This window comes from Streptopelia decaocto, assembly GCF_964273445.1.
Source record: "Streptopelia decaocto genome assembly, chromosome: 4".
NCBI lineage: Eukaryota > Metazoa > Chordata > Aves > Columbiformes > Columbidae > Streptopelia > Streptopelia decaocto.
This window is the reverse complement of record NC_138658.1, coordinates 75,862,052-75,889,216: the sequence shown is the minus strand read 5'-3', so window position 1 is coordinate 75,889,216 and position 27,165 is coordinate 75,862,052. Positions and strand designations below refer to the sequence as shown.

Sequence of the window (27,165 nt, the reverse complement as noted above, 5' to 3'; positions counted from 1 at the left end):
GAAGCCTGTTAAGCTCTGGCAGTTCAGCCAGAGTTCTTGATTTCTTCCTTCTTCAAGTCTTAAGGGGATTTGAAGTGGAAAGTGACATTCTTAAGTTTTGACATTACTGTTTATGCGTAATTCTGTCAGGCAGCTGCTTTATGTCACCAATGGGGAGGGAAAAACCAGATCTATGGGAGGAAGTACATATGGAATCACTGGAAGTGATCTATCAATGAATACTTCTGCTGTTATTATAATAAAAAGGGGTGTTCTTGTACATTTTTATCTCCTCAAACTGACTTTCTCGTTGCTGTGCATTCTGTGGTGTTAAATTTGAAGATAATCTAATGGTGATAACATATTAATATTTTTTTTTTGGTGTTTTAAGGGCGTTTGCTCTTACTACAGAATTCACACGTGCTCAGGATGCTGTAATGCAGAGAATTTACTGATGGGTGAATGCACAAGATGTCTGGGAAATAATTATTGCCATATCTAATGATATGAATAACTGGGATAACTATAAAGCAGCGGTTAGAAGAAAATTCAGCGTTGCATTTTTAATTGAGTGGTGGGGAGCCCGGTCAATGCCGAAGTTGTTCAGACACAAGCATCCCTTAGGAATATATTTTTGAATACTGTTCATCATCTTATTACTTGGAAGAAGATACTAAGTTAAACAAGTTTTGCCTAAATTTACATTACGCTCACAGCAAGAATTGGCTGGTGTGTAGGATGAGTAACCTTGGAATCTGCTTCTTGTCTGTCTTGTCTCAGAAAATTCATCTTTCCCTTTTGGCTGTACCAGCTGATACTGTTCTTGCCTATTAACTGCATTTTGAAAAACTTTGTGAAACGATTTCACGGAATCATAGAATCCCAGAGTGTCAGGGGTTGGAAGGGCCCTGGAAAGCTCATCCAGTGCAATCCCCCCATGGAGCAGGAACACCCAGATGAGGTTACACAGGAAGGTGTCCAGGCAGGTTGGAATGTCTGCACAGAAGGAGACTCCACAACCCCCCTGGGCAGCCTGGGCCAGGCTCTGACACCCTCACCAGGAAGAAGTTCCTTCTCAAATTTAAGTGGAACCTCCTGTGTTCCAGTTTGCACTCATTGTCCCTGGTCCTATCATTGGTTGTCACCGAGAAGAGCCTGGCTCCATCCTCCTGACACTCACCCTTTATATATCTGTAAACATTAATGAGTCACCCCTCAGTGTCCTCTTGTCCAGCTCCAGAGCCCCAGCTCCCTCAGCCTTTCCTCACACGGGAGATGCTCCACTCCCTTCAGCATCTTGGTGGCTGCGCTGGACTCTCTCCAGCAGTTCCCTGTCCTGCTGGAACTGAGGGGCCACAACTGGACACAAGATTCCAGGTCTGGTCTCACCACACATTTGTTTGAAAGATGCAAGTAAAGCTTCGCACGTGCTTTGAAGCCTCGCTTGAGGAAATGAGGCTCTGAAGCATCCACAACACTTGAATCTGGTCTGTTCCTTTGTAACCAGTAGTGTAAAAATATTCCAAATTTGTAGTTAAGGGCTGTCGCATTGGGCGATGTGCTGAAGGTCTGTTTCAGTGTGGCTTAAACCTGAATCTGTGGCGTTTTTCATGATGTTTTTCGCATTTAAAATCTTTTTCAGTTAATGGATGTCAGCGTTGATTTGTGGAAGACGTACAGCAAAATGGATCCGGTTTCCTTGGAGGACTTGCTGTTTGAGGTAATGTGGGTGAAATATCCTCAAGGACTAGTCTGTTAGTGTAGCCACAGAGCAAAATTGTTGCGATATTTTTGGTTTGTTTTTAACAGAATTTACAGAATTAATCTGCTGACTGTTCACTGTTGTTCTCAGGGCCTCTTTCCCTTCCTCAAATCGACCGCAGAGTCCATGAAATCCTCCTTTTGCAGCAAGGCAGGGAAAAAGAATCCACTTTAATTTACAGCCATAATTCCAGGAAAAATAAAAAAGCACTTTTTGGGATTGCTCTGGAACTACTTTAGGTAGGAAACAGTGACACACAGTGGCTGCTCTGGCTCTTCGTGAAATACAAACACAGTGTAAAGTCATTTCTCAATTTAATGCGTTCTGATCTCAGTGCTGGAGAAGAAAGCAACACATTAGTAGATATTATTTTGTTGCTGATTTTTTCATCAGTTTCCAGCTTGGCAGCAAAATAGGCTCCTAATTTGTAGCAAGTTCAGCAGTAAGTATCTGTTATTAATAAAATTTGGTTGTTTAATCAGCTGCTGTAATGAAAATTAAAATGTCATATGGGCTGTCAGTCTAAATAGTAACTGATACTTCACTTCCCTCTGCCTGCGGAAGTGAGAGACATTGTCTCGATTTTTCTTAATTTGGTAACTAACTTATTTATCCAGTTTTGAAGTTTGAAACCTGGAAGTTGTTAAATTGCCTTTAGATTTTCCGACAAAAATAAATGAATGGGGTTGTCATCCAACTCTATCATAAAATTGATGTTATAAATGGTGTTCTCAGTGAGGCTGAAGTTAGGAGGTCTTAAAGAGCATTTGAAGCTGGTGTATGTTGATACCTTTTTCTTAACACAGCTTTGATTTTAGAACATTCTGACTTGACCTCTACTTGGGATTTTAAAGGATGTTCTGTACAATATTGTCACTGACAAAAGCACTTGTTAGTTCGTGGCTTCTATGAAGAGCTTATTTGAGCCTGGAATATTCTCCAACAATCGCTTTTTCCCTCTAAATGTAAAACCTTCATTTTAAACCTCAAGGCTTTATTAGGATTTTGGAAAGCTTGTAAGATTTCATCCACTTTTACTCCCTGAATTTCATTCATTGCTGCGTTAATGAAGTGGCTGAAGTAAAATTCTGTATCATACCTCTGCTAAAATCATAGTTCAGGTTTTGCCTGTTGTATCTCTGAAGATCCACACTCTCTAAAATCTCTTATTTTCCAAGTTTGTATGTGACAGGTAACTGAAAACAATCTTGAGAGCATTTTAAAATTGCCTGGTTCTGTAAGGTTCCTGCTTTATTTGTGTGACACACTCTTTTTATTGATTCCCTGATTTATTTTCGATTAATTTTAATGCAACACTTACCTGTAGTCATCTTCCTTTTTTATTCTGCTTTAATGAGGTGTTCCTGATGTTTCCTTTTCCACTTATACAAATAGAGATAAAGAAGGGATCATCTGCCCCTTGCACATCACAAGCTTCCCAAATTCCCCATCCCGCTCCTCATTTTCTGTCCGTAATCTTACTTAATGTCAGATACCAATTACTGGAGAACCATGTACAGATTTAAAACTTGACAATTAAACCTGTCCAAGTGTTGATTTCGGAAGCCTGATGGAAAGATGAGGTCTGAATGACAAGCGATCTCAAAATGGTGCTTCCTCAGGTTAAAGGCAGATAAAGGGCTCTGGTCCTTTTCCTTCTCCTGCCTCCAAAAAACCCCAAATGTCTAACAAACACAAAAAATACACCCCCAAGAGACCCCCGAAAATACAGCAGTCATTACCTTTTAAAAGATGTTGATTTTCTTGTATTTCTTGTTCATTGGGCAGGGTGGATTCTATAGTGCATACTGAAATGTAAATTATGTTGGGTCATTCAGTACCATCTGTGACTTCCTTTCCCTGTGTAACACCTTACTAATAATGTGGGATTTTTTTTGTAGGATTTAGCGATTTTTGAACACCAGTGGACCAAGTTTTTTGCTAACTTCGATACTGAAGTTCCCTTCATTCTGGAGCTGTCAGAATCTCAGGCCGGGGAGGTACGTCTGCTTCACTAACCCTTTGAACTGCTACTGCCATCCATGCAGAACTAATAAGTATTCAGCATTGGCAATTTTTATATGTCTTTTATTATTTTTCCTCCCTACCCCATCTCACCTTATACGTTTGAGGAGTAGAAACCTATTTTTTTAAGCTCACCATCCACCTTTCCATCCATGACATGATCCTTGGCACTGCCTGGTGTAATTCATTGAGTGTTTCTTCACTAATCATCAAACTGAGCTAATTTACATCTGCACAACAGGTCCCGATTTGTAGGTAGGTTGACTTTTCATGATGGTGGAAGCCTCAGTATGTGCACGTCAAATCTCAAACATAATTGATGGTAACACAGCACGAGTGAAAATACCACAGTGCTTTTTGGTAGTATCTGTTGCTTTTTAAGCATATACGAGACATGATGGTTTTTGGGTTTCTTTATGGAAGTTGGAAGTAGTTTTTGAATAGGAGTTTTCTCTGAGAAGGATTATTCAGGTTTGGTAATGATAAATTACTTTCTGTTCATTTGTTTGTTAATTAGGTTTTGTTTTTAATTCTTCACAGCCTTTCAGAAGTTATTTCAGTCACGGAATGATCTCAAGCCATATAACAGATAACAGGTATTACTCGTTATTCCCTGTGAAACTGTGGTGTCACTAGTACCTCAGTGTATTATTTCCGTATTTCGGTATATTATTTCCATATTTTGATATATTAATTCTATATTTCGGTATATTAATTCCATATTTCTCTGCTGTAATGCTTAGAGTTCCTTTTGGGACCATCTCAGTGTATCACGTCTCATCTTAAAAGAAAAAGTGAAGGTGCTTCTGGGAAGTATAAGTCGAATTTTCATGGGATTTAATGCTGTAATTAGTACATATACAATGTCAAAATGTTTGAAACCATCCACCTTGTGCATTCTAATATAGTCAACTTTTTCATAGCCAGATATCTAAAGAGACTCATTAACTTACTGCACAGGACACCTATGTTTGAAAATGCTGGTCCTATTTATATGCTACTCAAAACCTATTAAAATATGAAGGTTATAGATCTCATTATACTTTTGTGAGTCATGACATGCACAAGACCAAGAGTTAAAGCAGAGTGGTTTAAAACCCAAATCTTTGCCAATATAAGCTGGATAATACAGATCACCTTGATTTTATTTAGCGTAGAGTTCTGAGAGACGAAGGTTGTTTGGCATATGTTGCAAACCCAAACCTTCTGCTGTTTTGAGCTAAATAAAGGTTGCTGAGCTACTTGAATGTCTCCACAGATTCTTCTTTATTTGGAACTAAACAGTGGAGTTCAATGTCCTTTATTGTTTTCAGCATCCTATGTTGTTTGCATTTAAATCATGAAAAGAAAAACCTTGACCTCTTCAGCTGAGTCTTGGGCCTAAAGCCAAAACTAAAACCAAAATAAGTTTGTTTAATTCCAATATAGTAATATCAGGGATTAAACTAGTCAGCTTTTCAAGGCAATTTACTTGAAAAGAGAGGAAAAAACTCTTCTAATATGATTTGGAAAACAACCTGGAGACATGTTCTTGTCTATAAAAGAAATGATAGTCTTGTTAATTTAAGCAGTTTTTTTCCTTTGGAACTCAATGGGAAGCTGTAGTGAATTATTTTTGTCCTACGCTTTTAGTCAGAAATTCAATAATGGCTCCATCAGACGTGAAAGCTTGGAGTTCATTCATTGCTCACCAGTTTTCTTCAGGTATTTTGGTGGTGATCCCCTCTTTTCTCCTCAGCCCGAGCCGCCAGCCCTTCGTTCTGTTTGGTAGCCACTCAACCAAGGACAACTTGAACTCTGGGAACTTTAACTTTCCATCAGAAGGACATCTGGTTCGCAACACCGGCCTTGGTGGGAGCACCGCGAAGCACATGGTAAGACTTTGAAGTAATATCTGACATTTTTAAGCAAATGCTCACCTTCCATGAGCTAAATACCTGATTTTTAACATCAAAAAACATATCTTAAGAGTGAGCAAGTTTAAGGAACAAATTTCCTTTTTCTCTCTCTTTCCAAGTCAGACTATACTGGATGTTTAATCAGGAATTGCTGAATGAGTTATAATATTTTTCCCCTTTAAAAAGACAACTATTTTAACACTCGTGCTATGTGTGGGGTGGGGAGAGGGAAACGTTGTTTCTGAGGACATTTGTCCTATTCATAAAGTGCAAATCTTCCTGATGGTTGTATATGATCTACGTAACTCTGACACACAGATTTTATTTTAATCAGAATTGCTTAGCTGTTTCTTAAAAGGAAATGGTTACAAATAGACAAAGGATATTTAGTTGTATCCGCATTTTAGCAAGTGAAACTGAAAAGTCTTTTGGGTGTTCCGAGAATGTTCCGCTCAAGTTGTAAGATTAACTTGTTTCCGTTTTCAAGTTAAAAAAACCTTAAGTTTTAAAACATATGATGAGGTCGCTGGCTTGTTGGGCTGCCGCGCAGGGGACGTAACGGGGGACTTGAGATCCTCTGGGTGATCGGAGGAGGGGATCGCGGCCAAGGAGCAGAGGTAGCGTGCGGATCGCCTGGTGGAGCTCGCCCCGTTTCCGCGGGCGCCGAGTTGGTTGTGCTGTTGAGGAGATGGATGTGGTGGAGTCCAGGTCATCATGGAGTGAGCGTATGAGTGAGGGAATGAGTTTTTATGGTCTTGTGACAACATTTCATGCGTAGTTGCTGTAGGAATGGTTGGATGTGAGTATTCTGGACGTGGGTCAAAAGCCTGAGAAAGGCTCATTCTCCATAACCGTATATCTGTAAAAACACTTTCAATTTTGTGTTCTTTTCTTGCTGTTTTAAGACCATTCAATATCTTTCATAATACAACTTTTATTTTCCTGATGGTGGTGCTTGCTCCACCTGTTAGATGCTGACGTTGTTCTTAAAAAGGTGGTTTATTTACAGGTAAAGGTGACACTGTTTTAATAGGGTATCCTGAAAATAGTAAATAAGACCGAGTGCGAGCATAGTTATGGGAACCTGACACACTTTCCTCTTCATGAAAAGAGCAGTTGACGTAGGAAATTGAAAACATGCTTAACGCTAATGGAAGTCAGAGCTCAACTCCTTTCCAAAGCCTTCCAACCATTCAGGTCAAGTCAAAAGTGAAATGTACCTTTGAAAACGTAAGTTGCTTTTTTCGAAGCCGTTTCAGTCTGTGTCGTGCCCTTCTGTAGTATGGCAGTGGTTAGAAGGCTTGAGGGGAACTTATTGTTAATTATTGCACCAAGTGCTTTTACTAAGGCCTTTTTATATCTCATTAATACCGACAACCAGGTAGTGCAGTGTGTGTCTCCAAAGGGACCTCTGGCTTGCTCAAGGACCTATTTTTTTGGAACCACTCACATTCCTTTCCTGGGTAAGTTTATTTAAAATCCAGAGTACCAAGCAGTGATTTCAAACAATTCTCTTTGGTTATTTAAAATTTGTAGCAATTAAACACGGCTTTGATTTCCTTTATAAATATTCAGCCACAGAGAGGTGGATACTGTGTAATTCTGTAGCCAGGGCATGAAATTGTAGCAGAATTGTTCTCTTGCACATCCTACATACGTTCATGTGCAAATATCTGTCAGATATTCGCAAAGAATGATTCAAAGGCCAAGAAGGGTTTGTGTTTGCATCAAAATTCAGTGTGAAGGTGGAGAGGCCCTGTTCCATACAGGTTTATAGAAAAATGGTCCCCAAAAATACAGTAATTGAAGCCTGTTTTGGTGTTTTGTTTTGTTTTTTTTAATTTTTTTTTTTTTATTTTTACAAAATAATTGAGGATTTTTAATATTATAGAGAAAATTATGTGACTTTTATCTTGATTTTCATACCCATTTGAAACAGCTGCATGAGCCTGTGGACCAATCAGTCTCTTTAGGTTACTGTATATCTTGAAACCACATCCAGCTCAGAAAGTACCTGAAGAGAGGACGGTTGGAGGTTGCAAAACAGAAAGGATCACAGCATGTGCTTGTTCTAGTTGTGCTTTTTCCTGGGCATCCAGGAATGGCCAATTTAGGAGACAAGATACAGCATGTGAGATGTTTATTCTGACCCGACACAGCTGCTTTTAGGGGATGCAGTTTTTAGTCTTGGCTTATGTATGTACTCAGTTAACCTCTGCTTTGCTTTTTTCTAAAATCAACAAACAAGCTGCACTTATATAACATGCTTGTGTAAGATACACAGCAGAAATGATATACCCAAGCAGTTGTGTGTAAATGCTTCTGAAAGTGCTTTAAACAAACTTGTTTTGTTGTTTTTAATACAGGAAATGACAATGAGACGCACAAGCAAGCTGAACAAGTGTAAGCTGCCAACTTCTTCTTATTTCTTCACTCTTTCTACCTTTTGCTAGTAGGTCACAAGCGCTTTTAGTGGCTGTTGGCATTTGCAAAGCTACGGTTTTATTTAGAATAAAGTGAATATGAAAGGGTTTCACATGATGGCCAAACTAGGGGCTGTTAGCGTGACATTCCTTTTCCTGTACAATATTTTACTAAAGCTTTATCTTAACACTTACTCGAATTAGAATGTACTTTATATACCTAAACAGAGAGGGAAAGCATCTATAACTGAATGAGAGCATGTTCCATAGAGAAGTTAAAGTAACTTAGTTTCATTAAGCTGAGCAGCATGTGAGATTAGTGAAATTTAGTGAAAATGACAATGGGGACACTCAAAGTTGCAAAGAAATTTCCTGATATTAAAGGATAGATACAAGTTCACTTCTGAAATTTGTTATTAGTTGTCTGCAAAGCTTCGGCACATTTTGAGCTTCGCAAAATAACGCTGTTTATCCATTTTGATGTCCACTTCTCCACGTGTTGTACGTACCTGTCGAGCTCGAAGAACACAGCAGAGGGTCTGCTTGGGTAGCGCTCTCCAGCTTGATCAACAGACTTTTCTGTAGAGGTTTTGTCCTCCTTGCTAATTGGGATCTTTAATTTTAGTAGCGTGTTTTTGCTTCAGCAGTGGAGCATATTGCAAGCGTGCATGACATGTTAGCAAGATATTAAAGATGTTGCAGTGATCACCTTTTATTATAAGCACTCTTGACTTTTGATAATTATTATATGAAGTTACTAGACTGAGCAGCACATTTTTCATCTTTTTATTGTAAAGTTGCCTTCGAGTAATTTTTTATGTAGATTTATGTTCTCCTCAAACATATAGAATATTTCTTGTCCTACTTCCAAGACTTTTTGCTAAATACAGTTTTAACAGAGATTTTTAGAGGGTTTCTAAGTAAAGCAGGAGTCTATTGATACAGCAGTATTTTGATAAGAGTATCCATTTCTTAGAAGGGTCTCTGTGTTGTTTCAACAAGAGCAAAATGAGCTTTTTGGGGCAAACTTGGCCTCATGATTTCAGGATTAGTTTGCAGTTGAATCTTGTTGACTTCTCAGGATTTTCCAATGAAGGAAAAGGTGGAAAATCCTTAGTACAAATTAACCTGTGTTTAGGAAGCGGAACTGGGACCTAGAGCACAGATGGGCTGAATTGCATGAAGTGACTGCATCACTTTAAGCATCCCTGGGTTAAATTTGTATTTTTATTAGCTTAAATAATAAATATTAAGAAAATATTTAATATGTTTATACTATTATTTCTTAAAAAAACCCCACCTTTTTCTGTTTTGCATGGTTAGTGTTAAAATTTTAAAATGGGAAGAAGAGCGAGGTAACTGTAGCATATTAATGTAAAGCACAGCCCACTGTGAAGTGTTTTCTTGCAAATATATATGTGAATTTAAGTGTAGACAGGAATGGTTACAGGCTCCTGTAACGAGTGTGTATGGAAAACATAAGTTAAATGCATCTGTTAGTACATGAAATGACAGAGGAGAAACCTCAAAAAGTAGTACGAAGGTTTGGTTTTAAAATCTCTTCCTGCTATTTGGGATGAAGTTCAAAGAACAGAGTATTGACAGGGCTTGTTTAAGCTGCTTGGTGTCTGGTGCATGTTGAGCTTCCCCCACATCGGGTTGTGTTTGGGAGCTTCAGGTGCTTTTGTTCCCATCCTCGGGGAGCGCTTTGTGTTTTGCTCACACGCCACATCCTTCTCTGTCCTCCCTCTGCGTCTCGCAGTTGCAGAGGAGTTAAAGTTTGGGGGTACAGGGCTGTTTTGGTGAAGTATTTATTTTTTTGCTCCAATTTAGCTGGTGTTTCTTAGTTGGGCGCAGTTGGGTGTGTTTTCAATAGTTCTGGAGCTACAAGTCACTTCTAATCTTTGGTTATTTCTGCATAATTTTTTCAATTCCCTTTGAAGAAGGGACTTGGACCAAGCTGGTATGTTTTTTTTTCCCCCAAAATATTATGTAATCCTGTCAAGGTTTAAGGCAAGGCAGCAATAAACCGTGGCAGACGCTCCCTGTTATCCCCTCATTTCCTGCCACCCCTTCCTTTAGATGGGAAAGATGATTGGAAAGATAAGAGGAAAGGAAGAGAGACTTAGACTTCAAGTTGGAGAGTTTTAAAGGGTTTTACTAATGCTACTAATAAATAGAGAAAATATACATATAAAATATACAAAGTGTGCGGGGCTGGCGGCTCCAGCAGCTGCAGCTCAGGCCCCGGCAGTCACGGGCGGGACTGCCCAGCAAACGGAACCTGGGTGCGGGATGCAGGGCCTGAGGCCTGTGGATCACAGACAGACAGACAGACAGACAGACAGGGGCCTCTCCAGATGCCGCCATGGGCGAAGAGAGAGTGACCCTGTGATCACCCCCTTATATAGGGGTATGACGATGATGGGATGGAATACTTGCACTGGTCAGTTCTAGTCACCTGTTCATCCACCCCTCCTCAAACACGCCCCCTCACAACGGAACGGGGGAAAACTTATCAGTCTTTCTTGGCTACCAGAGTAATAAATCTAAACACGAGCTTCTTCAGCATCCCGTTGGTCTCTTATCAGCACCGAGTGCAGCATCCGAGGATAAATATGCAGGTTAAAACTCAGAGAAGTACAGGCACCTAGAAGACTGAGCTGAAAGAAACATCACTAAAAGAGAACTGGTCTTGTTTTTAACAAAACCAGGACAAATCCGAGCAATTTACTCGCTCTAATTTATTTTTTGAAACTGAGAGGTTAAGTATAAACCTATTTCTATGCTCTTTTGAACAAGGATCCATTCTGTATAAGGCAGTTGTGTTATGAGAGGGAAAAAGTCCTTTAAACAGAGGAGGAAAAACTCCTGTCTGTCTAGTAAATATTGTGTTTGTATTTCTCTTCAGTGCGCTGTTGTCGCAAATCTATGCTGCTGTTGTAGAGGCTGTGCTTGCTGGCATTGAGTGCTATGCTAAAACTTCCACTGAATCCAAGGTAAATGAAGCACCCATTCTGTACATTGTCATTGTCGGTTTGGATTTCTTGAAATATAAGATTACAAACCAAAATTAAAAAAAATTGGGTCAACTGCATAACATTAATGAAGTTAATATTGTGGCTTCCATCAGTCTTTCTGAATTATGTTAAAAAAAATCCAGAGAATATCTAATCGTAATCCATTTACAGCTGTTTTTCCATCGTTCATGAATTTTCCTAAACTTATCATAAGGAAAATCAGGCATGGCATGAAACAAATTTTAGCCTGGTGCATCAGTGTGGTGGTGTTTCATGTTTAGTGTTTGGTCTCCTGTTTATCTCCTGTAGTTTCTGGGATTTTGGACGATGGGAAAAGAGATTTTATTCTCCATTTCCTTTTTACAGGCCAAGGAGGTAGCGGAACAGGCGCTCGTGTCCATGCTAGATACCCTTCATTTGACTCAACTTAAATCTGCATTACGGTATGTATTTTTAACTATGGATGGATTTTTAACTATGGATGGATTTTAAAGTGAACTTGATTGGCTGCTGAATTCTAAGACTTCATAATACACCTTTAAAATCATTATCATGATTTCATTTGTCTTTTCCTGCATTTTTTAAATCACTTCAGCAGTTACTTACCTTTAAGTCTAAAATTGCGTATTTTTTGACGTGTAGGAGAAGTACGAAACACTTTTTTCACCAATACAATTTCTGTTCTACAGCTCCAAAATCGTTTTTCAAATTCAGGCCGTGAATAATCATGGAAGGTGCGTATCGCTGCCTTACACTTCTCATTATTAATTAGTGGGTTTAATACAGTAATAAGCGTATTCTTCCTGTGTCGGAACTTCTGAGAAAACATTACATTCGATTATTTCATACAAGACGTACTAAGTGCTTTTGCATTTAATGGTTTTGTATCTGTAATTCTGTGGAATCTTAAAAAGATTTATAAAAACCCTAAAATAATGGGGCAGACAAATTTTGTGAACTGTTAATGAGCAGAAGCAGCGTGAGCCCATTAGGAGGTTCTTTTAAAGCTGTGGTTTTAATTGAGTTGATCTCACGAGCTTGTGCTTTTTTAATCCCCACACTGTCTAATTGACTGAAATGGACTACAAAAAATAAGAGCTGATTTTCAAATGAAATCGCTTTTTTTTGGCTGTTAGGAAGTTGCTCAAAATGATCTAACCTTTAAATATTTCATTATCTTTGTTGTTCTAGAATCACTCCATTAGATAATGAGGATAGCCTGTGTTTGATTAAAACGGTGAGTAAGCTGTTCAGTCCTCTGATTATACATTTTATTAGAAAATAGTGCTCGAGTGGCTTTTTTATGGGGCATGCTGAGATTTTTATCTTCGCAAATACAAATGGGAGGGGAGGGATGAGACAGATTTCAGCTGCTGAAACCGAGGTAAAATTGAGTCTGAACATGAAGCCAGACAGTGGATTTTGGAAGAAAACATTAACATGGAATTATGATCTCAGACTTTTGCCGTGATGTCGAACTGTTGTGTTTGAGCAGGTTTAAAAGATGCAGACTTTGCTGCTTCAAGTGAAATATTTCAAGTTCTGCTTTCCCTTCCTTTGTGTTCTTTGCTGTAGGCGTCTATGATGGTATTTGACATTCCAGACTTGCTCACAGGAAGAGGATGCTTGGGATCCGTTGTCTTTTCAGAGTCATTTCTAACATCACAGATACAAGTCAAAGAGAAAGGTAATACTGCTTTCAATTCTAACACTGACGTTGTGGTTCTGTTAACTTTGCTGTGACAGAAGAGTGAAAGAGCTTCTACTGTTTCCAATAGAAGCCTTTGGGTTAATTAAAAGACCGAAAAATTTTAGCTTGTCTAATATCTTAAGTATCAAGACAGTTTCTCTAATCTCATGGAAAGGACTTGGGGTTTATGGCAGCCTTGTGATACAGCAGGGATGAGGTGTAAGAATTCAAGTGCAATCGTACCCTTCCTAAAAGTTTTTAAGTCTTAGTGAATGTTTTCTGTTCTATGAAGAAATTGGAACAGCTCTCTCTCATCGCTTTTGTAACACTAATTTTATATGATACGCTTTAATTTCAGTTGCTCTTTGGAAGAGATGAAAGAAAACTAAGAAAGGATAAGATATGTAGAAAGCTTGTTTTTGGAACAGCCTGACATTTAAAATGCAGGATACCGAGGAATTTCCAGAACTTTAGACAAGTGCCTGTTTTTACATTTCTTTGTCACATGTAAACAATGTGAGATATTGATGCTGTCTGAACAATATTTATCAATTCTTGTATCCAGACAGGCTGTGGGTTTTTAACCATGGGAGTCAGAATACTTGGGAGCAAAGGAAGAAGCTAATCACACAAACACTAATATTAGGGATTTTAGCTTAAATTTAGCAGTCCGACCTCAACAGTGGGAGTAATGGGCTACTAATTTGGGGTAGTTCACAGACAAGAGTTGGATGAAAGGGAAATCTGTAGCTTTAGGCAAAGATATTAGATGTGATAAGGAAGCACACCCTAAGGCTAGAATAAAAGCAGGGATGTATTTTGGTGTTATTTAACAATTGTGTGTATGTTGGAGCGTGAGAAGACCGAGAACTAATCTGCTGTGAAAGCTTCACTTAAACACGAACCATTCCTTAAAATAATGAGGAAATGTTCATATTTCCTAAAGACATTTCAAGTCATTAAAGTATCTCATTGAACAGTCTGAATTATATGGATTTTATTAGACCACTTTGCTTTCCATTTACTTCCCTGCAGATGGCAGCGTTAGTTCAGAAACCAGCCACGTTATCCTGACTGCAGCCATCCCAAGATTCGCTTCTTGGCTGGTTAGTACACAAACTTTTATTTTTCCTATAAATATAGATTCACAAACGAAAACTTGTTGTCAGGGTGTGGATGTGTGAGGGGAAAACATGGATTTTGTGAATTGAAACAGTATATTAATAGATTTATATTATTCTGATTTTTAACTTTGGACATGAAACTGTTAATAAAATATGAGATTGAATGGGATACGCTGCTTTGTGACTATACAAAATCATTTTAGTCTATAAAACAATTTAATGGGGAGTATCCCTGAATGCGTTTCAAGGAATTACTTCAGTAACACAGAACTGAAGAGCACAAATCTGTCTTTGAATCACTCTGGTCTTTATTATCTGTGGTTGCCTTGTGGTTGTGCTTTTTTATTTCACGTTAGACTTGCTTTATCTGCTAACAATACAAATGGGAACTATTTCTGGCTACAGGTTGAAGATAGCGATGTGAAACTCTCTGAAAAGGCACAGCACATATTGAAGGTATAACTAGACGTTTTTCTTAAACTCTCAAGAACCAGTATTGCAAAAAATCTGAGCTGCTGGCAAAACTGGCTTTTGTTGCTCCTCTTCTACGAAAGATTTGCCTTTTCTGCCCTGTCTTTTTCAAACGTTGACCTACAAAACCCAAAACATTGTGTGTAAAAGTTTGAGGTTTTCTTTATTTCAAAGAATGCCAAAACCCAAGAGCAAAAAGAGTTCTAATAAAGCTACAATTTCATGGAAGTCTCACTGAGTATTACCCATGGAGCTCATATGGTTCAAAACCAACCTCAAAACTCAATGCCACTCTACATGCAACTTTCTTTAAACTTAATTAGTGCGCTAAATGTCTAAAGGACAAACACTTTAAGCACTGTGAAAAAAAAATAGAATAAAATAGGGATCTGGGAACATATTAAACCACATGAGTTTCACATTTGTGGTTTAATTTGTGGTTACCAGAAATCTTCATTACGAATAGATTTATTTTCCTGTCATATACTTTTAGTTGAGTAGACTGACAATCTGAAAACAAAAAGCCATGCCCTGTGGTTGTGACAATAACTTGTAACTTTATAGCCGCCAGCAAAACCAAAACGGGGGGAAGTGCTTTTAAACATGATCCTCACAATGCTGTATCTTTCACTGGCTCTTCTGTATCGATGCACTTTAAAACTCTTTGTAAAAAAGTAGTTCTGACAGATGTTATTTAAAAACCTTTAGTTTTGAAGCAAAACCATGAGAAACTCTTCTTGCCTGGATTACAGTCCTTGGTGCAGTCTGTGATGTTACTGTTTGTTTTTCCTGTTTAGGAAGACAAATCTTTCCTGGGCACTTTACTCACTGGAGGTGATGGGGTGTATATTTGTTCCAGCCACCCCCAGGCCACGCCTGCAGAAGGTGAGATGTGGTTTTTCAATTACTTAAGGAGTTGGTCCACTTCTTTTTTTTAAAACATGTGAGAGATGCATAGTTTTTGGGATTTACGCATCTGGTGAGTGTACCTATGCCATTGTCTTAAGCTTTCTTTCCATTTGCCTTTACAACTCTCCTTTCTTTTTTGTCCCCAACCTTGAAACTCCCAGTCCTAGCAGCAGGATTGCTGTCAGAGCTCTAAGCTTCTTTTTGAGGCAAATGGGACTCTTACATGATTGACAATGAGGCTTTGCAGACCTGGGAGGTGTTTTTTTCCATAGATAAAATTTGAAAGAACTGGCCATTTCTGTCACAGAATCCCAGAATGTCAGAGGTTGAAGGGCCCTGGAAAGCTCATCCAGTGCAATCCCCCCATGGAGCAGGAACACCCAGATGAGGTTACACAGGAAGGTGTCCAGGGGGTTGGAATGTCTGCACAGAAGGAGACTCCACAACCCCCCTGGGCAGCCTGGGCCAGGCTCTGCCACCCTCACTATGAAGAAGTTTCTTCTCAAATTTAAGTGGAACCTCCTGTGTTCCAGTTTGCACCCATTGCCCCTTGTCCTGTCACTGGTTGTCACCGAGAAGAGCCTGGCTCCATCCTCCTGACACTCCCCCTTTCCATCTTGATCCCCATGAATGAGTCACCCCTCAGTGTCCTCTTGTCCAGCTCCAGAGCCCCAGCTCCCTCAGCCTTTCCTCACACGGGAGATGCTCCACTCCCTGCAGCATCTTGGTGGCTGCGCTGGACTCTCTCCAGCAGTTCCCTGTCCTGCTGGAACTGAGGGGCCACAACTGGACACAATATTGCAGGTGTGGTCTCCCCAGGGCAGAGCAGAGGGGCAGGAGAACCTCTCTGACCTACTGAGCACCCCCTTCTAACCCACCCCAGGTACCACTGGCCTTCCCAGCCACAAGGGCCCAGTGCTGGTTCATGGTCACCCTGCTGTCCCCAGGACCCCCAGGTCCCTTTCCCCTACGCTGCTCTCCAACAGGTCATTCCCCAACGTACACTGGAACCTGGGGTTGTTCCTGCCCAGATACAAGACTCTACACTTGCCCTTGTTCTATTTCATTAAATTTTTCCTGTCCAGGTCTCTGATGGCAGCACAGCTTCCAGTGTCACCACTCCTCCCAGCTTGGTGCCATCAGCAAACTTGCTGACAGTCACTCTGTTCCCTTGTCTAAATCATTGATGAATATGTTGAATAATACCGGCCCCAGCACTGCCCCCTGAGGCACTGCACTAGATACAGGCCTGAAATCATATCTAGATGTAGTGACTGGATTTCATATCAAGCTCTTTATGAAAACAAAGCCTTAATACTGAACAGTTTTGAAAATCTTCTTCTAAGTTGCCATTTCAAGATGAAAACATCTTTCTTTATTACTTCTCCCAAGCATTGTTTGACAGGTTGTGTTAGATGTGAGGCCGTGTGAACTCTATGTTTTAGTTACCTTGCTGCTTGGCTTCTTTTGCGGGACGTAACTCTGAATAATGTCACCTTTTCCTTTTTTTTTTTTTTTTCTTCAAATAAAGTATTTAACCTTTCCCTTTTGCTGACTTATGTGCTTCCCTGTGCGAGATCTGCTCTTGCTTTTAATACCTGGCCCAGCACTGGTAGCACAGATCCAGCTGGCAGCCCCTTAGTCATTCGTTCACAGATTTATGCCTGTCAAAAATCAGCTTTTTGCTGATGTCGCTTTGGTTTTTATCCATTACGCCCTCCAGCCTTGCTGTTTCTCATTTTCCAGCTGCTTTCCCTGGTCGTGCAGGTTTGTAAAGAACCAAAATGTCTGTAAGATGGCAAGAAAAGCAGAGATGGAATGAATGCCACATCTCTCTTGGCTGTCACTAGATTGTTGGCCTCCATGGAATTTGTGAGCCCGGTAACAGTTGTCTCTGTACACAAAAGAAGATCCAAGCCTGCAGATAAAGGGTTTTTCTGTCTTAAACATCGTCTTGGTCAGGAAGTGAAAGGAAAATTGTCATTGTATTTTTCCTCTTTTTTTTTCTTTTACTGTCTGCATTGCATATGTTAGTGTATTGACTCCAGAGGATAAGATTTAAGTCAAATGCAATCAGGGTCATGATTCTTGCCCTTGATAGGGAGATCCAGTAAAGATGGAATGGTTGTGCTCTGAATGCTGTCTACGTACTATCCCAAACCTTCACTCAAATGTACCACAGCTTAAATATAACAGAATTCTGCAAGAGCATGGATTTCATCAGAAAGGAGCGGCATTCATCACCTGATACTGAAATATTGATCTAGACCTAATACAATTTTTGTCTTTCAAATCCTAGGCAAAGTGCACTTCTTTTCAGACGGCCTTCTCTTTTCTGATCCCCACCACGGCAGCATTTCCATCCCAAAGAAGCACATGACTTCCCTTGCTTTCTATGATGGGGTGAGTATTTGGTTCATTCCTACTGTCATAAGCTTTTAATCCATTTTTAACAATACTTCTGTAGGGTACAAATGCGAAGTTTCAATTTCAGTTGCAGTTTTGGAAGCGCATGTGTAAAACTGTAGTAACTGATGCACATCTCTACATTTTTGGTATTCGTTGGCTTAACAAATTACTGGTTAACTAGGTTGCAGGAGAGGAGAATTTTGTATTAGACCAAGTTATCAATATGTCTTAATAGCGTGGAAAATTGCAGAACGTTGCATTCATAAAACATCCCGCAGCCTTAAGTGACGGACAGAGAAAAGTTCAAGGCATTGTGAAGTCCTGTGGTGTATTGGGGGGTGAAATGCCGCCTTCTATTCAAAATAGATTTAACCTTGAGTCAAACGTTGGTGGCGGTGTCGTACTTATCTCTGCAGAGGTCACGAGCCGTGTCTGTCTCCTGTCAGGGTGAAGGGAACGACGGGTTCGCGTTTCCCAAGCTGAGAAGTGAGGAGGAAAGGCGTGTTGACTGTAATTACACACATTTCTGACTAATTGCAGTAAAAGACACAATATCAGGCATAGAGCTTCACCATTCCTGTTATCAGCTTGAATCATTTCACTTGGCCAACTTGCCACACTAATGGTTTGGTCTTCTGGTTTAGTGGGAATTAAGATTTAGGTTAACGATGGCAACTTGACTTTGTTTTTCCTCTTCAAGGCAGACACTCTGTGTTAACTATCACTTTTTCAGAATGGAAAAAGGTTATCTTGGTTGGTTATTGTTTCCTTCGGTTCCTATTTTCTTCAGGTACAGTATTCCCCATTTGTTTAGTGACCTCCAGAAAGCATTGTGTTGCTATGATTTCATCGTATAAAGGAGGAAACCAGTAAAATACAATAAAAGTGTGTGATACAATTAAGGTGAAAACACAGCAGTGAAGAGAATCTTACCTTAGCTGCCTTGTATATCGTATGGTTTGCCCCTTGGTAGTTTAAGAAGCTATTTTAACACTGACCTTCCTTCTATTGTTTGATTCAAGACACTCACTTTCACGAAACTGGCTATTTATGGGACCTGGCGATCATTCTTGAGCCGGTGCCAGATTTTTTGTGTAAAGCTAAACCTTGACAGGGAGCATTTTATTGTTCGACTGGCTTGGCATAATGCGAGGGTGGAGAGCTTTAACTGTTCAGAAGTGACAGGAGAAGAAGGGTAATTGTTAGGAGGCTTTTTCCAAAAGTATTTGCAACAACAATATTGACGGAAAAGAAAGGATGATTTAACACTAGGATTAAAATAAAAGCAGCAAAGGCTTTAAGTGATGAAAAGCACAGTTCCTTAGCATGGAGGACAGGGTAGGTTACTCACAAACTGTATCGTCAAGGTCTAAAGCCAAAACAGTCCCAATCTTAGCAGAGTCAGGCATCTATTTCCTAAGACATCTCTATTCTTTCTTAGTATCAACCATCCTGGCACTAAACAAAAACTGACACCCTGTCTCCAAACTCCCAGGTTTGCGTATTTTTCATCTGTACCCATTCAGTGTCTCAAGCTGTATCAAGGCATTTTTTAAGACGCCATGTGCTCGGGTTTAAGCTCTTATTTAAGACCAACTATTTCAGCTTGTAAGTACCCAAGCCCAGCATTTATTTTGGCCATTAATCAAGCGAACAAATATTAAGTAAAACGTTTTCACAACATTAACACCCTGTAAAACTTTAAAATGGACTTTTTTTAACTTTATGTCTTTGGGGATTATCGCAGCTTCTTTTCAGCTTTTTTTCAATTTGCGGAATCCTAAACATTTTCCGGAAGGAGAAGCACATTCTGGTGGTCACTTCACATGTAGGTTGCAGCATGTGTGACTGTTTTCATTGTTCTTCATGAAACCTACAATCTGTCCTGCAGAATCCAGGGTCTGTGGACCGTGTTCCAAGAGCCATTTTCTCTTCAGAGAGATTGTTCTCTTTCAGGAGAGCGTGTTTGTATGTTCTTCAGTAATCTCAGTGACTTGAGAGTCAACAACTTGATTGTTGACCAATACCTGGGTCAACAAAGAGTAGAGATTCTGTTTGCAAATATCTCTATATTTATACCCATTCTTACATGTTTCCCAAATCGAGCTTTTTCTTCTTGAAAATCAGGAAGTAGAGGTTCTCTGCCCACTTTTCCTGTTGAAAGGGAGATGGATGTTGCTTCGTTTCTGATTCAAGCCCTAAGCAATGGAATCCCTATTTTCCAGGGTTATTTTACACTGCTGAATTTTCCTGTATTTCTAATACTTTGGTGTGAAAAGAGTTACAAGTCAAAGCTTGAGCATCAAATGCTTCAGCATCCTGCAAAGTTGTACATAAATGTCTATTCTTGAAATGCAGAAAACCAAGGGTCGGTGTTGTTTTATGAGAAGCAAAATTGAACAACCTGACTTGGGTGTTTTTGAGGGAGACTGATCTGAGGGCTTCAGCTTTGATTTGCTGAAGACATAATTCAGGTGAATCAACAATAGATTTAGTAGAACTTTATGCTTATTAAAGAATCAGAGAGAAAGACAGATGCTTCCAACATACAAGTGACCTACACTTTAAATTCCAGGCCTGATAGTTGCAGCATTATTCCTTTCAGGTCAGAAACATGGTATAATAAATGTTTGTAATAGCATGATGCCATCCTTCTGATCTCTTTAGCTTCCATTTAACTCATTCTTTCAGAATATCCGTGTCAGAGGTGATGTGTGGGTAGGGATGAAAGTGGCTTTGTTGTGAAGCCTTAGCAGAGAAAAGTGCTTAATGTCCGGTTTTTGGTGGAGGGAAAAGAGCAGATATTAAAACACAAACTTTTCTTTTCTAGGCAAGACAAAGCTGAGGTGCTTAGAACAACCTCAAATGCTTTTTTTTAAAGCTTATATCACTAATAACTGCGAAGTAGAAAATGAGAAATACTGTAAGTGGCTGCAGTTGATCCTTCTGTTCCATAGCTGCACTATGCAAGATAATGAATGTTCAGGTCTTTACACATGCCTAGCTATGAGTAATCCTCTTCTGCTCTCTGCTATTTAATACATTGAGCCTTTTTTTCACTTTCAATAACTTTTAATTATAATTTGTCCTCTTTCTTCTTTCTCTAGGATTCAAACAGTGTTGTTGCTGCTCTCTTCATAGACGTCAAAAGTTCCTTCCTTGCTCATCTACCAATTGAGTTCCATACCCAAGACAACTTTTTGATGATTGCACTTTTCCCCAAAACAAAGATTTATAAAGCTTTTTATTCACAGGTAAAGTTAAAAAATACTGAGTTGGGTGGAGGGAAAACCATGCGATTATTCTTTGTGTTTCAGATGAGAGGCAAGGGTCAGGTGGTTGATGTCTCTTTTAACTATTTAAATCAGGAAAGATTAAGGGGTTTATTTCTCACGTTAGCTGAGCCACTAAAGCCTGTCACCTTATAAATATAGGAGAGGTTAAAGTTCGAGGTCGGTCTTGCATCAGTTTTCACAAGCAAAACCTTTTCCTATATCTTAGTGAATAAACATAATTTAGAAAGGAGAAGGGACAGTTAGTACTGAGGGAGCAACAAGTTTGGAAATACATTGAAAACCTCCTCCATGAAGCTGATGGGATGGGCACTGAGAGAGATGGTGGATGTGATTTTGAGGCTGCTTACCCTTTATATAAAATCAGGGTGTTGCAGTGGGAAGGACTGTTACAGACAACATTTTCGGTGGTGGCAGATAGCGTAAAAAGGGGCAGTGACTGTAGATCGCGGCTTTGAAGACTCAGACTGAATGTCAGTAGGGGGCTGGTGCAGTGACAGGAACAACTCAGCCAAGCAGTGAGTCCACACCTTTGAAGATGTTGAAAACTTGGCTGGACGACGTGATGGCTGAGCCGATCTGTACTGCCAGCAACAGCCCTGCTTGGAGCAGGAGGTGGGCCTGGAGCCCTCCAGAGGCTCTTTTCCAACCAGAAGCTGATTCTCTCTGTAACCGATGACATAGATCTTGCAGATAAGAGATTGTCACAAACTGCCCTGCTACGCAGACCTTCCCAGGAACATAGAAACACAGAGTGGTTTGTGTTGGAAGGACCTTCCCAGCTCCCCCAGTGCCCCCCCTGCCATGAGCAGGGACATCTTCACCAGCTCAGGTTGCTCAGAGCCCCGTCCAGCCTGGCCTGGGATGTCTCCAGGGATGGTTCAGCCACCACCTCTCTGGCCAACCTGGGCCAGGCTCTCACCACCCTCAGGGACAACAATTTCTTCCTCAGGGCCAGCCTGACTGCTCCCAATCTTAGAAACTTGTGTGTGTGAGAAACTTTAACTTATGTATGCATTACTACCTGTTGTTTGTTAAGTTTAATGTTCACCATGTGCTCTTATTTTGTCTTCTGAAGCCAGTGGGTGCTCTAAAATCTTGTTTTCTCGTTGTTGCATTTTAAATGTAGCACTGGTGTCTAATTGGCTACAGCGACTGTATGTCGTGGCAGAGGTTCTATTGTGTTTTTTTGTGGTTAGACACATTCGGATTGTGATCCTTAGAGAAGTTTTGTTAAAATCTTTAAGTATCCCATATGGCCTTGTATATTCTGTATGTAGATTGGCTTCATGCATTACAATGCAGAGGCTTTTAATAAACCAAACTTTATAACAATAGCACTTTTGAGGAAATGAGCTTGGAGATTTTAGGATTTGACAAGGGTTTTAGTAATCGATCATGACACTGGACTGGAAAAGGCCGCCTAGCTCAGTGAGTACAGTCCCCACTGTAGTATTAATGTTACCATAACATTTCTCCTTCTTTTATCTTGAGTGTTTAGATTCCTCCCACTGTTCCACTATTTGAATGGTTGGGAATGTTTTGGTTGGTCGGGTTTGAGTTTTCAGCCTATTTCATTAGGTCTGCCTATTTTCTTTCTGCCTTATTTGGCCTGATCAAATACAACCAGATCCTTTTGAATCCCTGCTTATAAAAAGCTCGCTTTTCATCTGATCATCCTAATACTTTTCTTTTGATGTAATTTTTGGCTGCAGATATCCAGGTTGTGTGTAGTACCTGACGTGAGAGTCCTTGTTTCTTGGACAGAGGCAAAATGCCTTTACTTTTCACTGCTGCCTTGACTTAATAGATCACGTTAATATTTTAAGAAACCCCTTCAAGTCCTTTATCTGCTTCTCACTGATGCTCCGGCTCACTCTACAAGTGTTTGTGTGCTTGTTCTTGCTTCCATCTGTACCTTCCTCTGATTTTTCTTTCCATTTCTTCCATTCTTACAGTTAGATCTGTCTTTCTATGAAGCATCTCAATGCTGTGTAGAGTGTCTCCCAACTTAACTCCCCAAAATGCTGTCGATTCACTTCAGTCTATGCCAGATTCATTGCAAAGGGTGTCACAGGCACGTTCCCTGAGCTTCTTTGGTCAGTGTCCTCAACCTTCTGCTGCTTTTTTTTGGTGCTCTTTAGATCTTTCCTCCATTTTATCAGCCAGCTTTGTACTGAGCTGCAGTTCACTTTCACAGTTGCTCCTCTGGCACCACACCAGGTACTTCCACCAAGTTCAAGTCGATGTGATGTGTCTTTTGTCTTGAAGACGTTATCTCACAAACAAAAAAGATTCTTAAGATCGTGTGCACCTCCTTGTGTAAGCCAAGGAAACATATTATTGTATTTTGTTAGCATTTACCATCAAGTTTATTGATTTTCTATTGATATTTCTAAAATTCTGCATGCTATTAAGTCTCACAGGCATAGTAATCATTCTACAGACCTATAGTTGCAAGGATTCACAAAATATTGGTACTGCTTTTACTCTTCTACAATCATACGATGTGATACCTCCTTCACTGGACCTAAGTTTTAATTATTCCAACCCTCCTTGAAACAGGGAGCGGCAATTGCCTGTTCCTCCACATCCCGGTGTATTAAATTCTGCATAACTGAGATTTTTGCAAGACTTTGAGCACACAGAACTGGAGTCTGGGTTGCAGATCCTGCCAAGACAGGGCAGTGCTGTTCACATCCTCACTTTAATTGGTAGTGCTGGAAAATGTGCTTTGGCTTTGGAGTCTGTTGATTTACCTGGTTTTCTTCACCTTCTCTAATGCCGTAGCAGCTCTTTATTTTCAAATGTTCATTCAGTTAATTTCCTTTGAGTTCTGTCTCAGTCTGACCAATGTTTTCACTTTACCCCCAGCCCTTTGACTTATTAAAATACCATTTTCTCTTGACCAGTCCTTTCCATCCCTCGTAGGCATTTCCCTTAGTCTCTTATACATGTTTTGAAGTGGTTCTTTGTTTAGTCACGTGGATCCTTCTACACCGGCAATACTGTCTTTGTTAATATCCAAAGTTTATTTTGTTTTGATGGTTTTTATCTCAGTGCCCTTGCGTTTGGGATGCCCATTCGTTAATGGAAAGCAATCTTTCCCCCCCCAGTTGTTTTGTCTTGCAGCGAGTTATTGTGAAAAACGACAATGGCTGTTGCTTTTCCTTATTAAAAGAAGGGAAATACCGAACACTCCAGTGACTGTGTGATTCAGCTGAATCTGATTTCTAGGTTCAGAGCACCATTCATATTAATGGGACTTGGCTGGAGCAGCAGGATTTGAGCCAAACGCTGTTCCCTGGAGAAGCCGAGGGCTCCCTTCTCTGTTGCAAAGGAACAGGGTTTTCTTAAATTTCTGGAAACGATTGCTGCAATCTTACCTCATGAAAACCACAATACGACTTAAAGGAGACTTAGATTAATTCAGTTCCTGCTGTAGCGCAGATGAATTATAAGTATCTAGAATACATGGTAAATAAAAGATAGATGTGAATGGTACTCTTGTTTTGGTGGGGAAATGTTTTTCCTAGGATATATTTTCCCAGTTATGAAGATGGAGGAAAACGAGACTGTTTCAGTCAAGTTTTGTTAGACCACTTCCAGACAAGCCAAAAAGAAGCTTAGAAAATCTGATCAGTGGAGTCGTCTTCCATATTTTGAATTCTTGCAAACCAGTATTGGCCACAGCACTTTGGCCACAACACCCCCCTGCAGCGCTCCAGGCTGGGCACAGAGTGGCTGGAGAGCAGTCGGGCAGAAAGGGACCTGGGGGTGCTAATGGACAGAAGCTCAACGTGAGCCAACAGTGTGCCCAGGTGGCCAAGAAGGCCAATGGTATCCTGTCCTGTATCCAAACCAGCGTGGTCAGCAGGACAAGGGCAGTGATCCTTCCCCTGTGCTCTGCATTGGGGAGGCCACACCTGGAGTGTTGTGTTCAGTTCTGGGCCCCTCAGCTCAGGAAAGAGATTGAAGTGCTGGAGCGGGTCCAGAGAAGAGCAACAAGACTGGGGAAGGGACCTGAACACAAGCCCTATGGGGAGAGGCTGAGGGAGCTGGGCTTGTTTAGTCTGGAGAAGAGGAGGCTCAGAGCTGAGCTCAGCACTCTCTAGAACTACCTGAAGGGCAGTTCTAGCCAGGTGGGGATTGGTCTCTCCTCCCAGGCAGTCAGCAATAGGACAAGGGGCCATGGGCTTCAACTCTGCCAGGGGAAACTGAGGCTGGAGATGAGAAAGCAATTCTGTGCAGAGAGAGTGGTCAGGCATTGGAATGGCTGCCCAGGGAGGTGCTGGACTCACCGGCCCTGGAGGTTTTTAAACTGAGATTGGCCATGGCACTTAGTGCCATGATCTAGTCAATGGGCTGGAGTTGGACCAAGGGTTGGACTGGATGATCTCTGAGGTCTTTTCCAACCCAGTCCATTCTGTGATTCTGCGATTGTGCAATATTTGATGGCTAGTTAAAATGCCTTTTATTATTTTTTTTAATGAACAAAATTCCTAAATCAATTGAAAATGAATTTTGCAAAATAACGGCACTTATGCATAGGTCTGGTTGGTTGCAGGTTTTCTCTTCATGGCAAAACCAGACAAACTCAGGATTATCTTTAAAGGTTGTCCAGGAAGAATTCCTGTCTGTGGAACAAAAGAGACTGTAAGTTTGTGCTGCTTACTCCAGTGTAACTATCTATTAATCGTGTGCTACAATCAGAAAACTGCTGTCCCTTATTGAAGAGTACAATAATGATGCAAAAACGAATCGCTGCGTTCTTAGTGCAACATTCACTTTGTTTTTTTTGTACTAGTTACTACATAGCCATCTGGTTTAAAGAAAATAAATGTCTAGGTCTCTTTTAACTAACCAATTAATTAATCTGCTTGTTTCAGGCATTCCGTTGTTCAGAAGCTATTTAATGCCTCGTCCTTTCCTTCTGGGGAAAGATACAGGGAGCTGCAACTATCTGCTGCCCTTCCAGAGTTAGAGAGGTGAGAAATGGTTTTTGTTTGCAAGGGATCCTTTTTGTCAGCAATAGTGCCAAAATACTTCGGTATATGTAATACTTGTCTAAAAATTGCTTATTTAATAACTCTGTTCACACTTGGTATTTTTATTCTGAGATTATTTCCTCTCCAGGCAGCTTCTGTTTGGCCTTTTAATCATCTCATTTTAGTAATTTCCCAACTGTGAAGTCTTTTGGTCTTGATTATAAGCAAAGAAAACTTCTCTTTTTGGGCAGGTTTGTGCGGCATTTTGCTGTCAGCAGCGTCAGTCACGAGCCGGTCATGAGAGCACATCTTCCAGCTTTATTGCAACAGGCAGAAATCATTCCCGAGAGCAAAGCACAAAGCGATAAGGTAAGGAAGCAACTCCACGATACTTCCTATCCCTAATATAGGATATTTAGCAAATCTTCCGCCTGTCATGAGTTCTGTTGCAGGTAATGCAGTAAGTACTGGTGGATGTTTAACTGTGTTCTCTGCCTCCTTTCCAGTACCACCAGTTCACACTGAACTGGCTTCAAGTCTGTTTCCTAGGTTAAATTGTTCTGATTATATTACCTTATTTGTTTTTCATTTAAACAATCTTTTAGAAGTGCTAATGGCCTTTCAGACTGATAAAACAGAGGCAGAAAATGAGGCGTAGATCATCAAGCGAATGGTTTTCTCTGATGTCCAGAGAGAGTGAGCCCTAAAACAGGAGCTTGTTTTTATGAATTGCTGAATAATTTAACTGAATTGTTCTCTGGAACATAAAAGTCCTTTAAATAGCATAGAGGCAGCACATGATATTTAACATTTGCTGATATTATCTGTAGAACACTCCGTTCTCTATAGGAGCAATAACAATTGTCAAACCGAAGGAGTGCTTTAAATAGCATTTTCAAAAAGATATTGCTTTGTAGCTTTTCAGCATTTGAAATCTGCTGTAAGCAACAAAGTCAAAGCAGCAGGAGTATAGTCCTTCTCTTTGAATAATGCAATACGGTGATGGCCTTATCTCCTGGGCTCTGGTTCAGAAACCATACTGATGCTTAAATTAAATATTCATTAATAATACCTTATTAATGTCTTAAAATCACATCGTAAGGTCAGTGTGTCTTTGTGTATGTTAAAAAAAATCTGTCAATAACATTCATACCAAATTGTATAATTTCGTGTG

At 40.2% G+C, this 27,165-nt stretch overlaps 1 protein-coding gene across 1 annotated transcript in view; it reads left to right on the top strand.

Moving 5' to 3' along the window:
• Window positions 1-27,165, top strand: part of DNAAF9 (dynein axonemal assembly factor 9) — an 81,590-nt gene that overhangs the window by 25,703 nt on the left and 28,722 nt on the right. Inside the window, exons 7-25 of the mRNA XM_082050374.1 lie at window positions 1,622-1,699; window positions 3,643-3,741; window positions 4,307-4,362; window positions 5,505-5,640; window positions 7,046-7,127; window positions 8,031-8,067; window positions 10,999-11,086; window positions 11,474-11,550; window positions 11,797-11,841; window positions 12,299-12,344; window positions 12,683-12,794; window positions 13,833-13,903; window positions 14,327-14,377; window positions 15,190-15,277; window positions 17,601-17,704; window positions 20,818-20,964; window positions 25,571-25,659; window positions 25,893-25,991; window positions 26,243-26,360. Coding sequence (XP_081906500.1) covers window positions 1,622-1,699; window positions 3,643-3,741; window positions 4,307-4,362; window positions 5,505-5,640; window positions 7,046-7,127; window positions 8,031-8,067; window positions 10,999-11,086; window positions 11,474-11,550; window positions 11,797-11,841; window positions 12,299-12,344; window positions 12,683-12,794; window positions 13,833-13,903; window positions 14,327-14,377; window positions 15,190-15,277; window positions 17,601-17,704; window positions 20,818-20,964; window positions 25,571-25,659; window positions 25,893-25,991; window positions 26,243-26,360 — 1,623 coding nt within the window. The remainder of the gene's footprint in view (window positions 1-1,621; window positions 1,700-3,642; window positions 3,742-4,306; window positions 4,363-5,504; window positions 5,641-7,045; window positions 7,128-8,030; window positions 8,068-10,998; window positions 11,087-11,473; window positions 11,551-11,796; window positions 11,842-12,298; window positions 12,345-12,682; window positions 12,795-13,832; window positions 13,904-14,326; window positions 14,378-15,189; window positions 15,278-17,600; window positions 17,705-20,817; window positions 20,965-25,570; window positions 25,660-25,892; window positions 25,992-26,242; window positions 26,361-27,165) is intronic.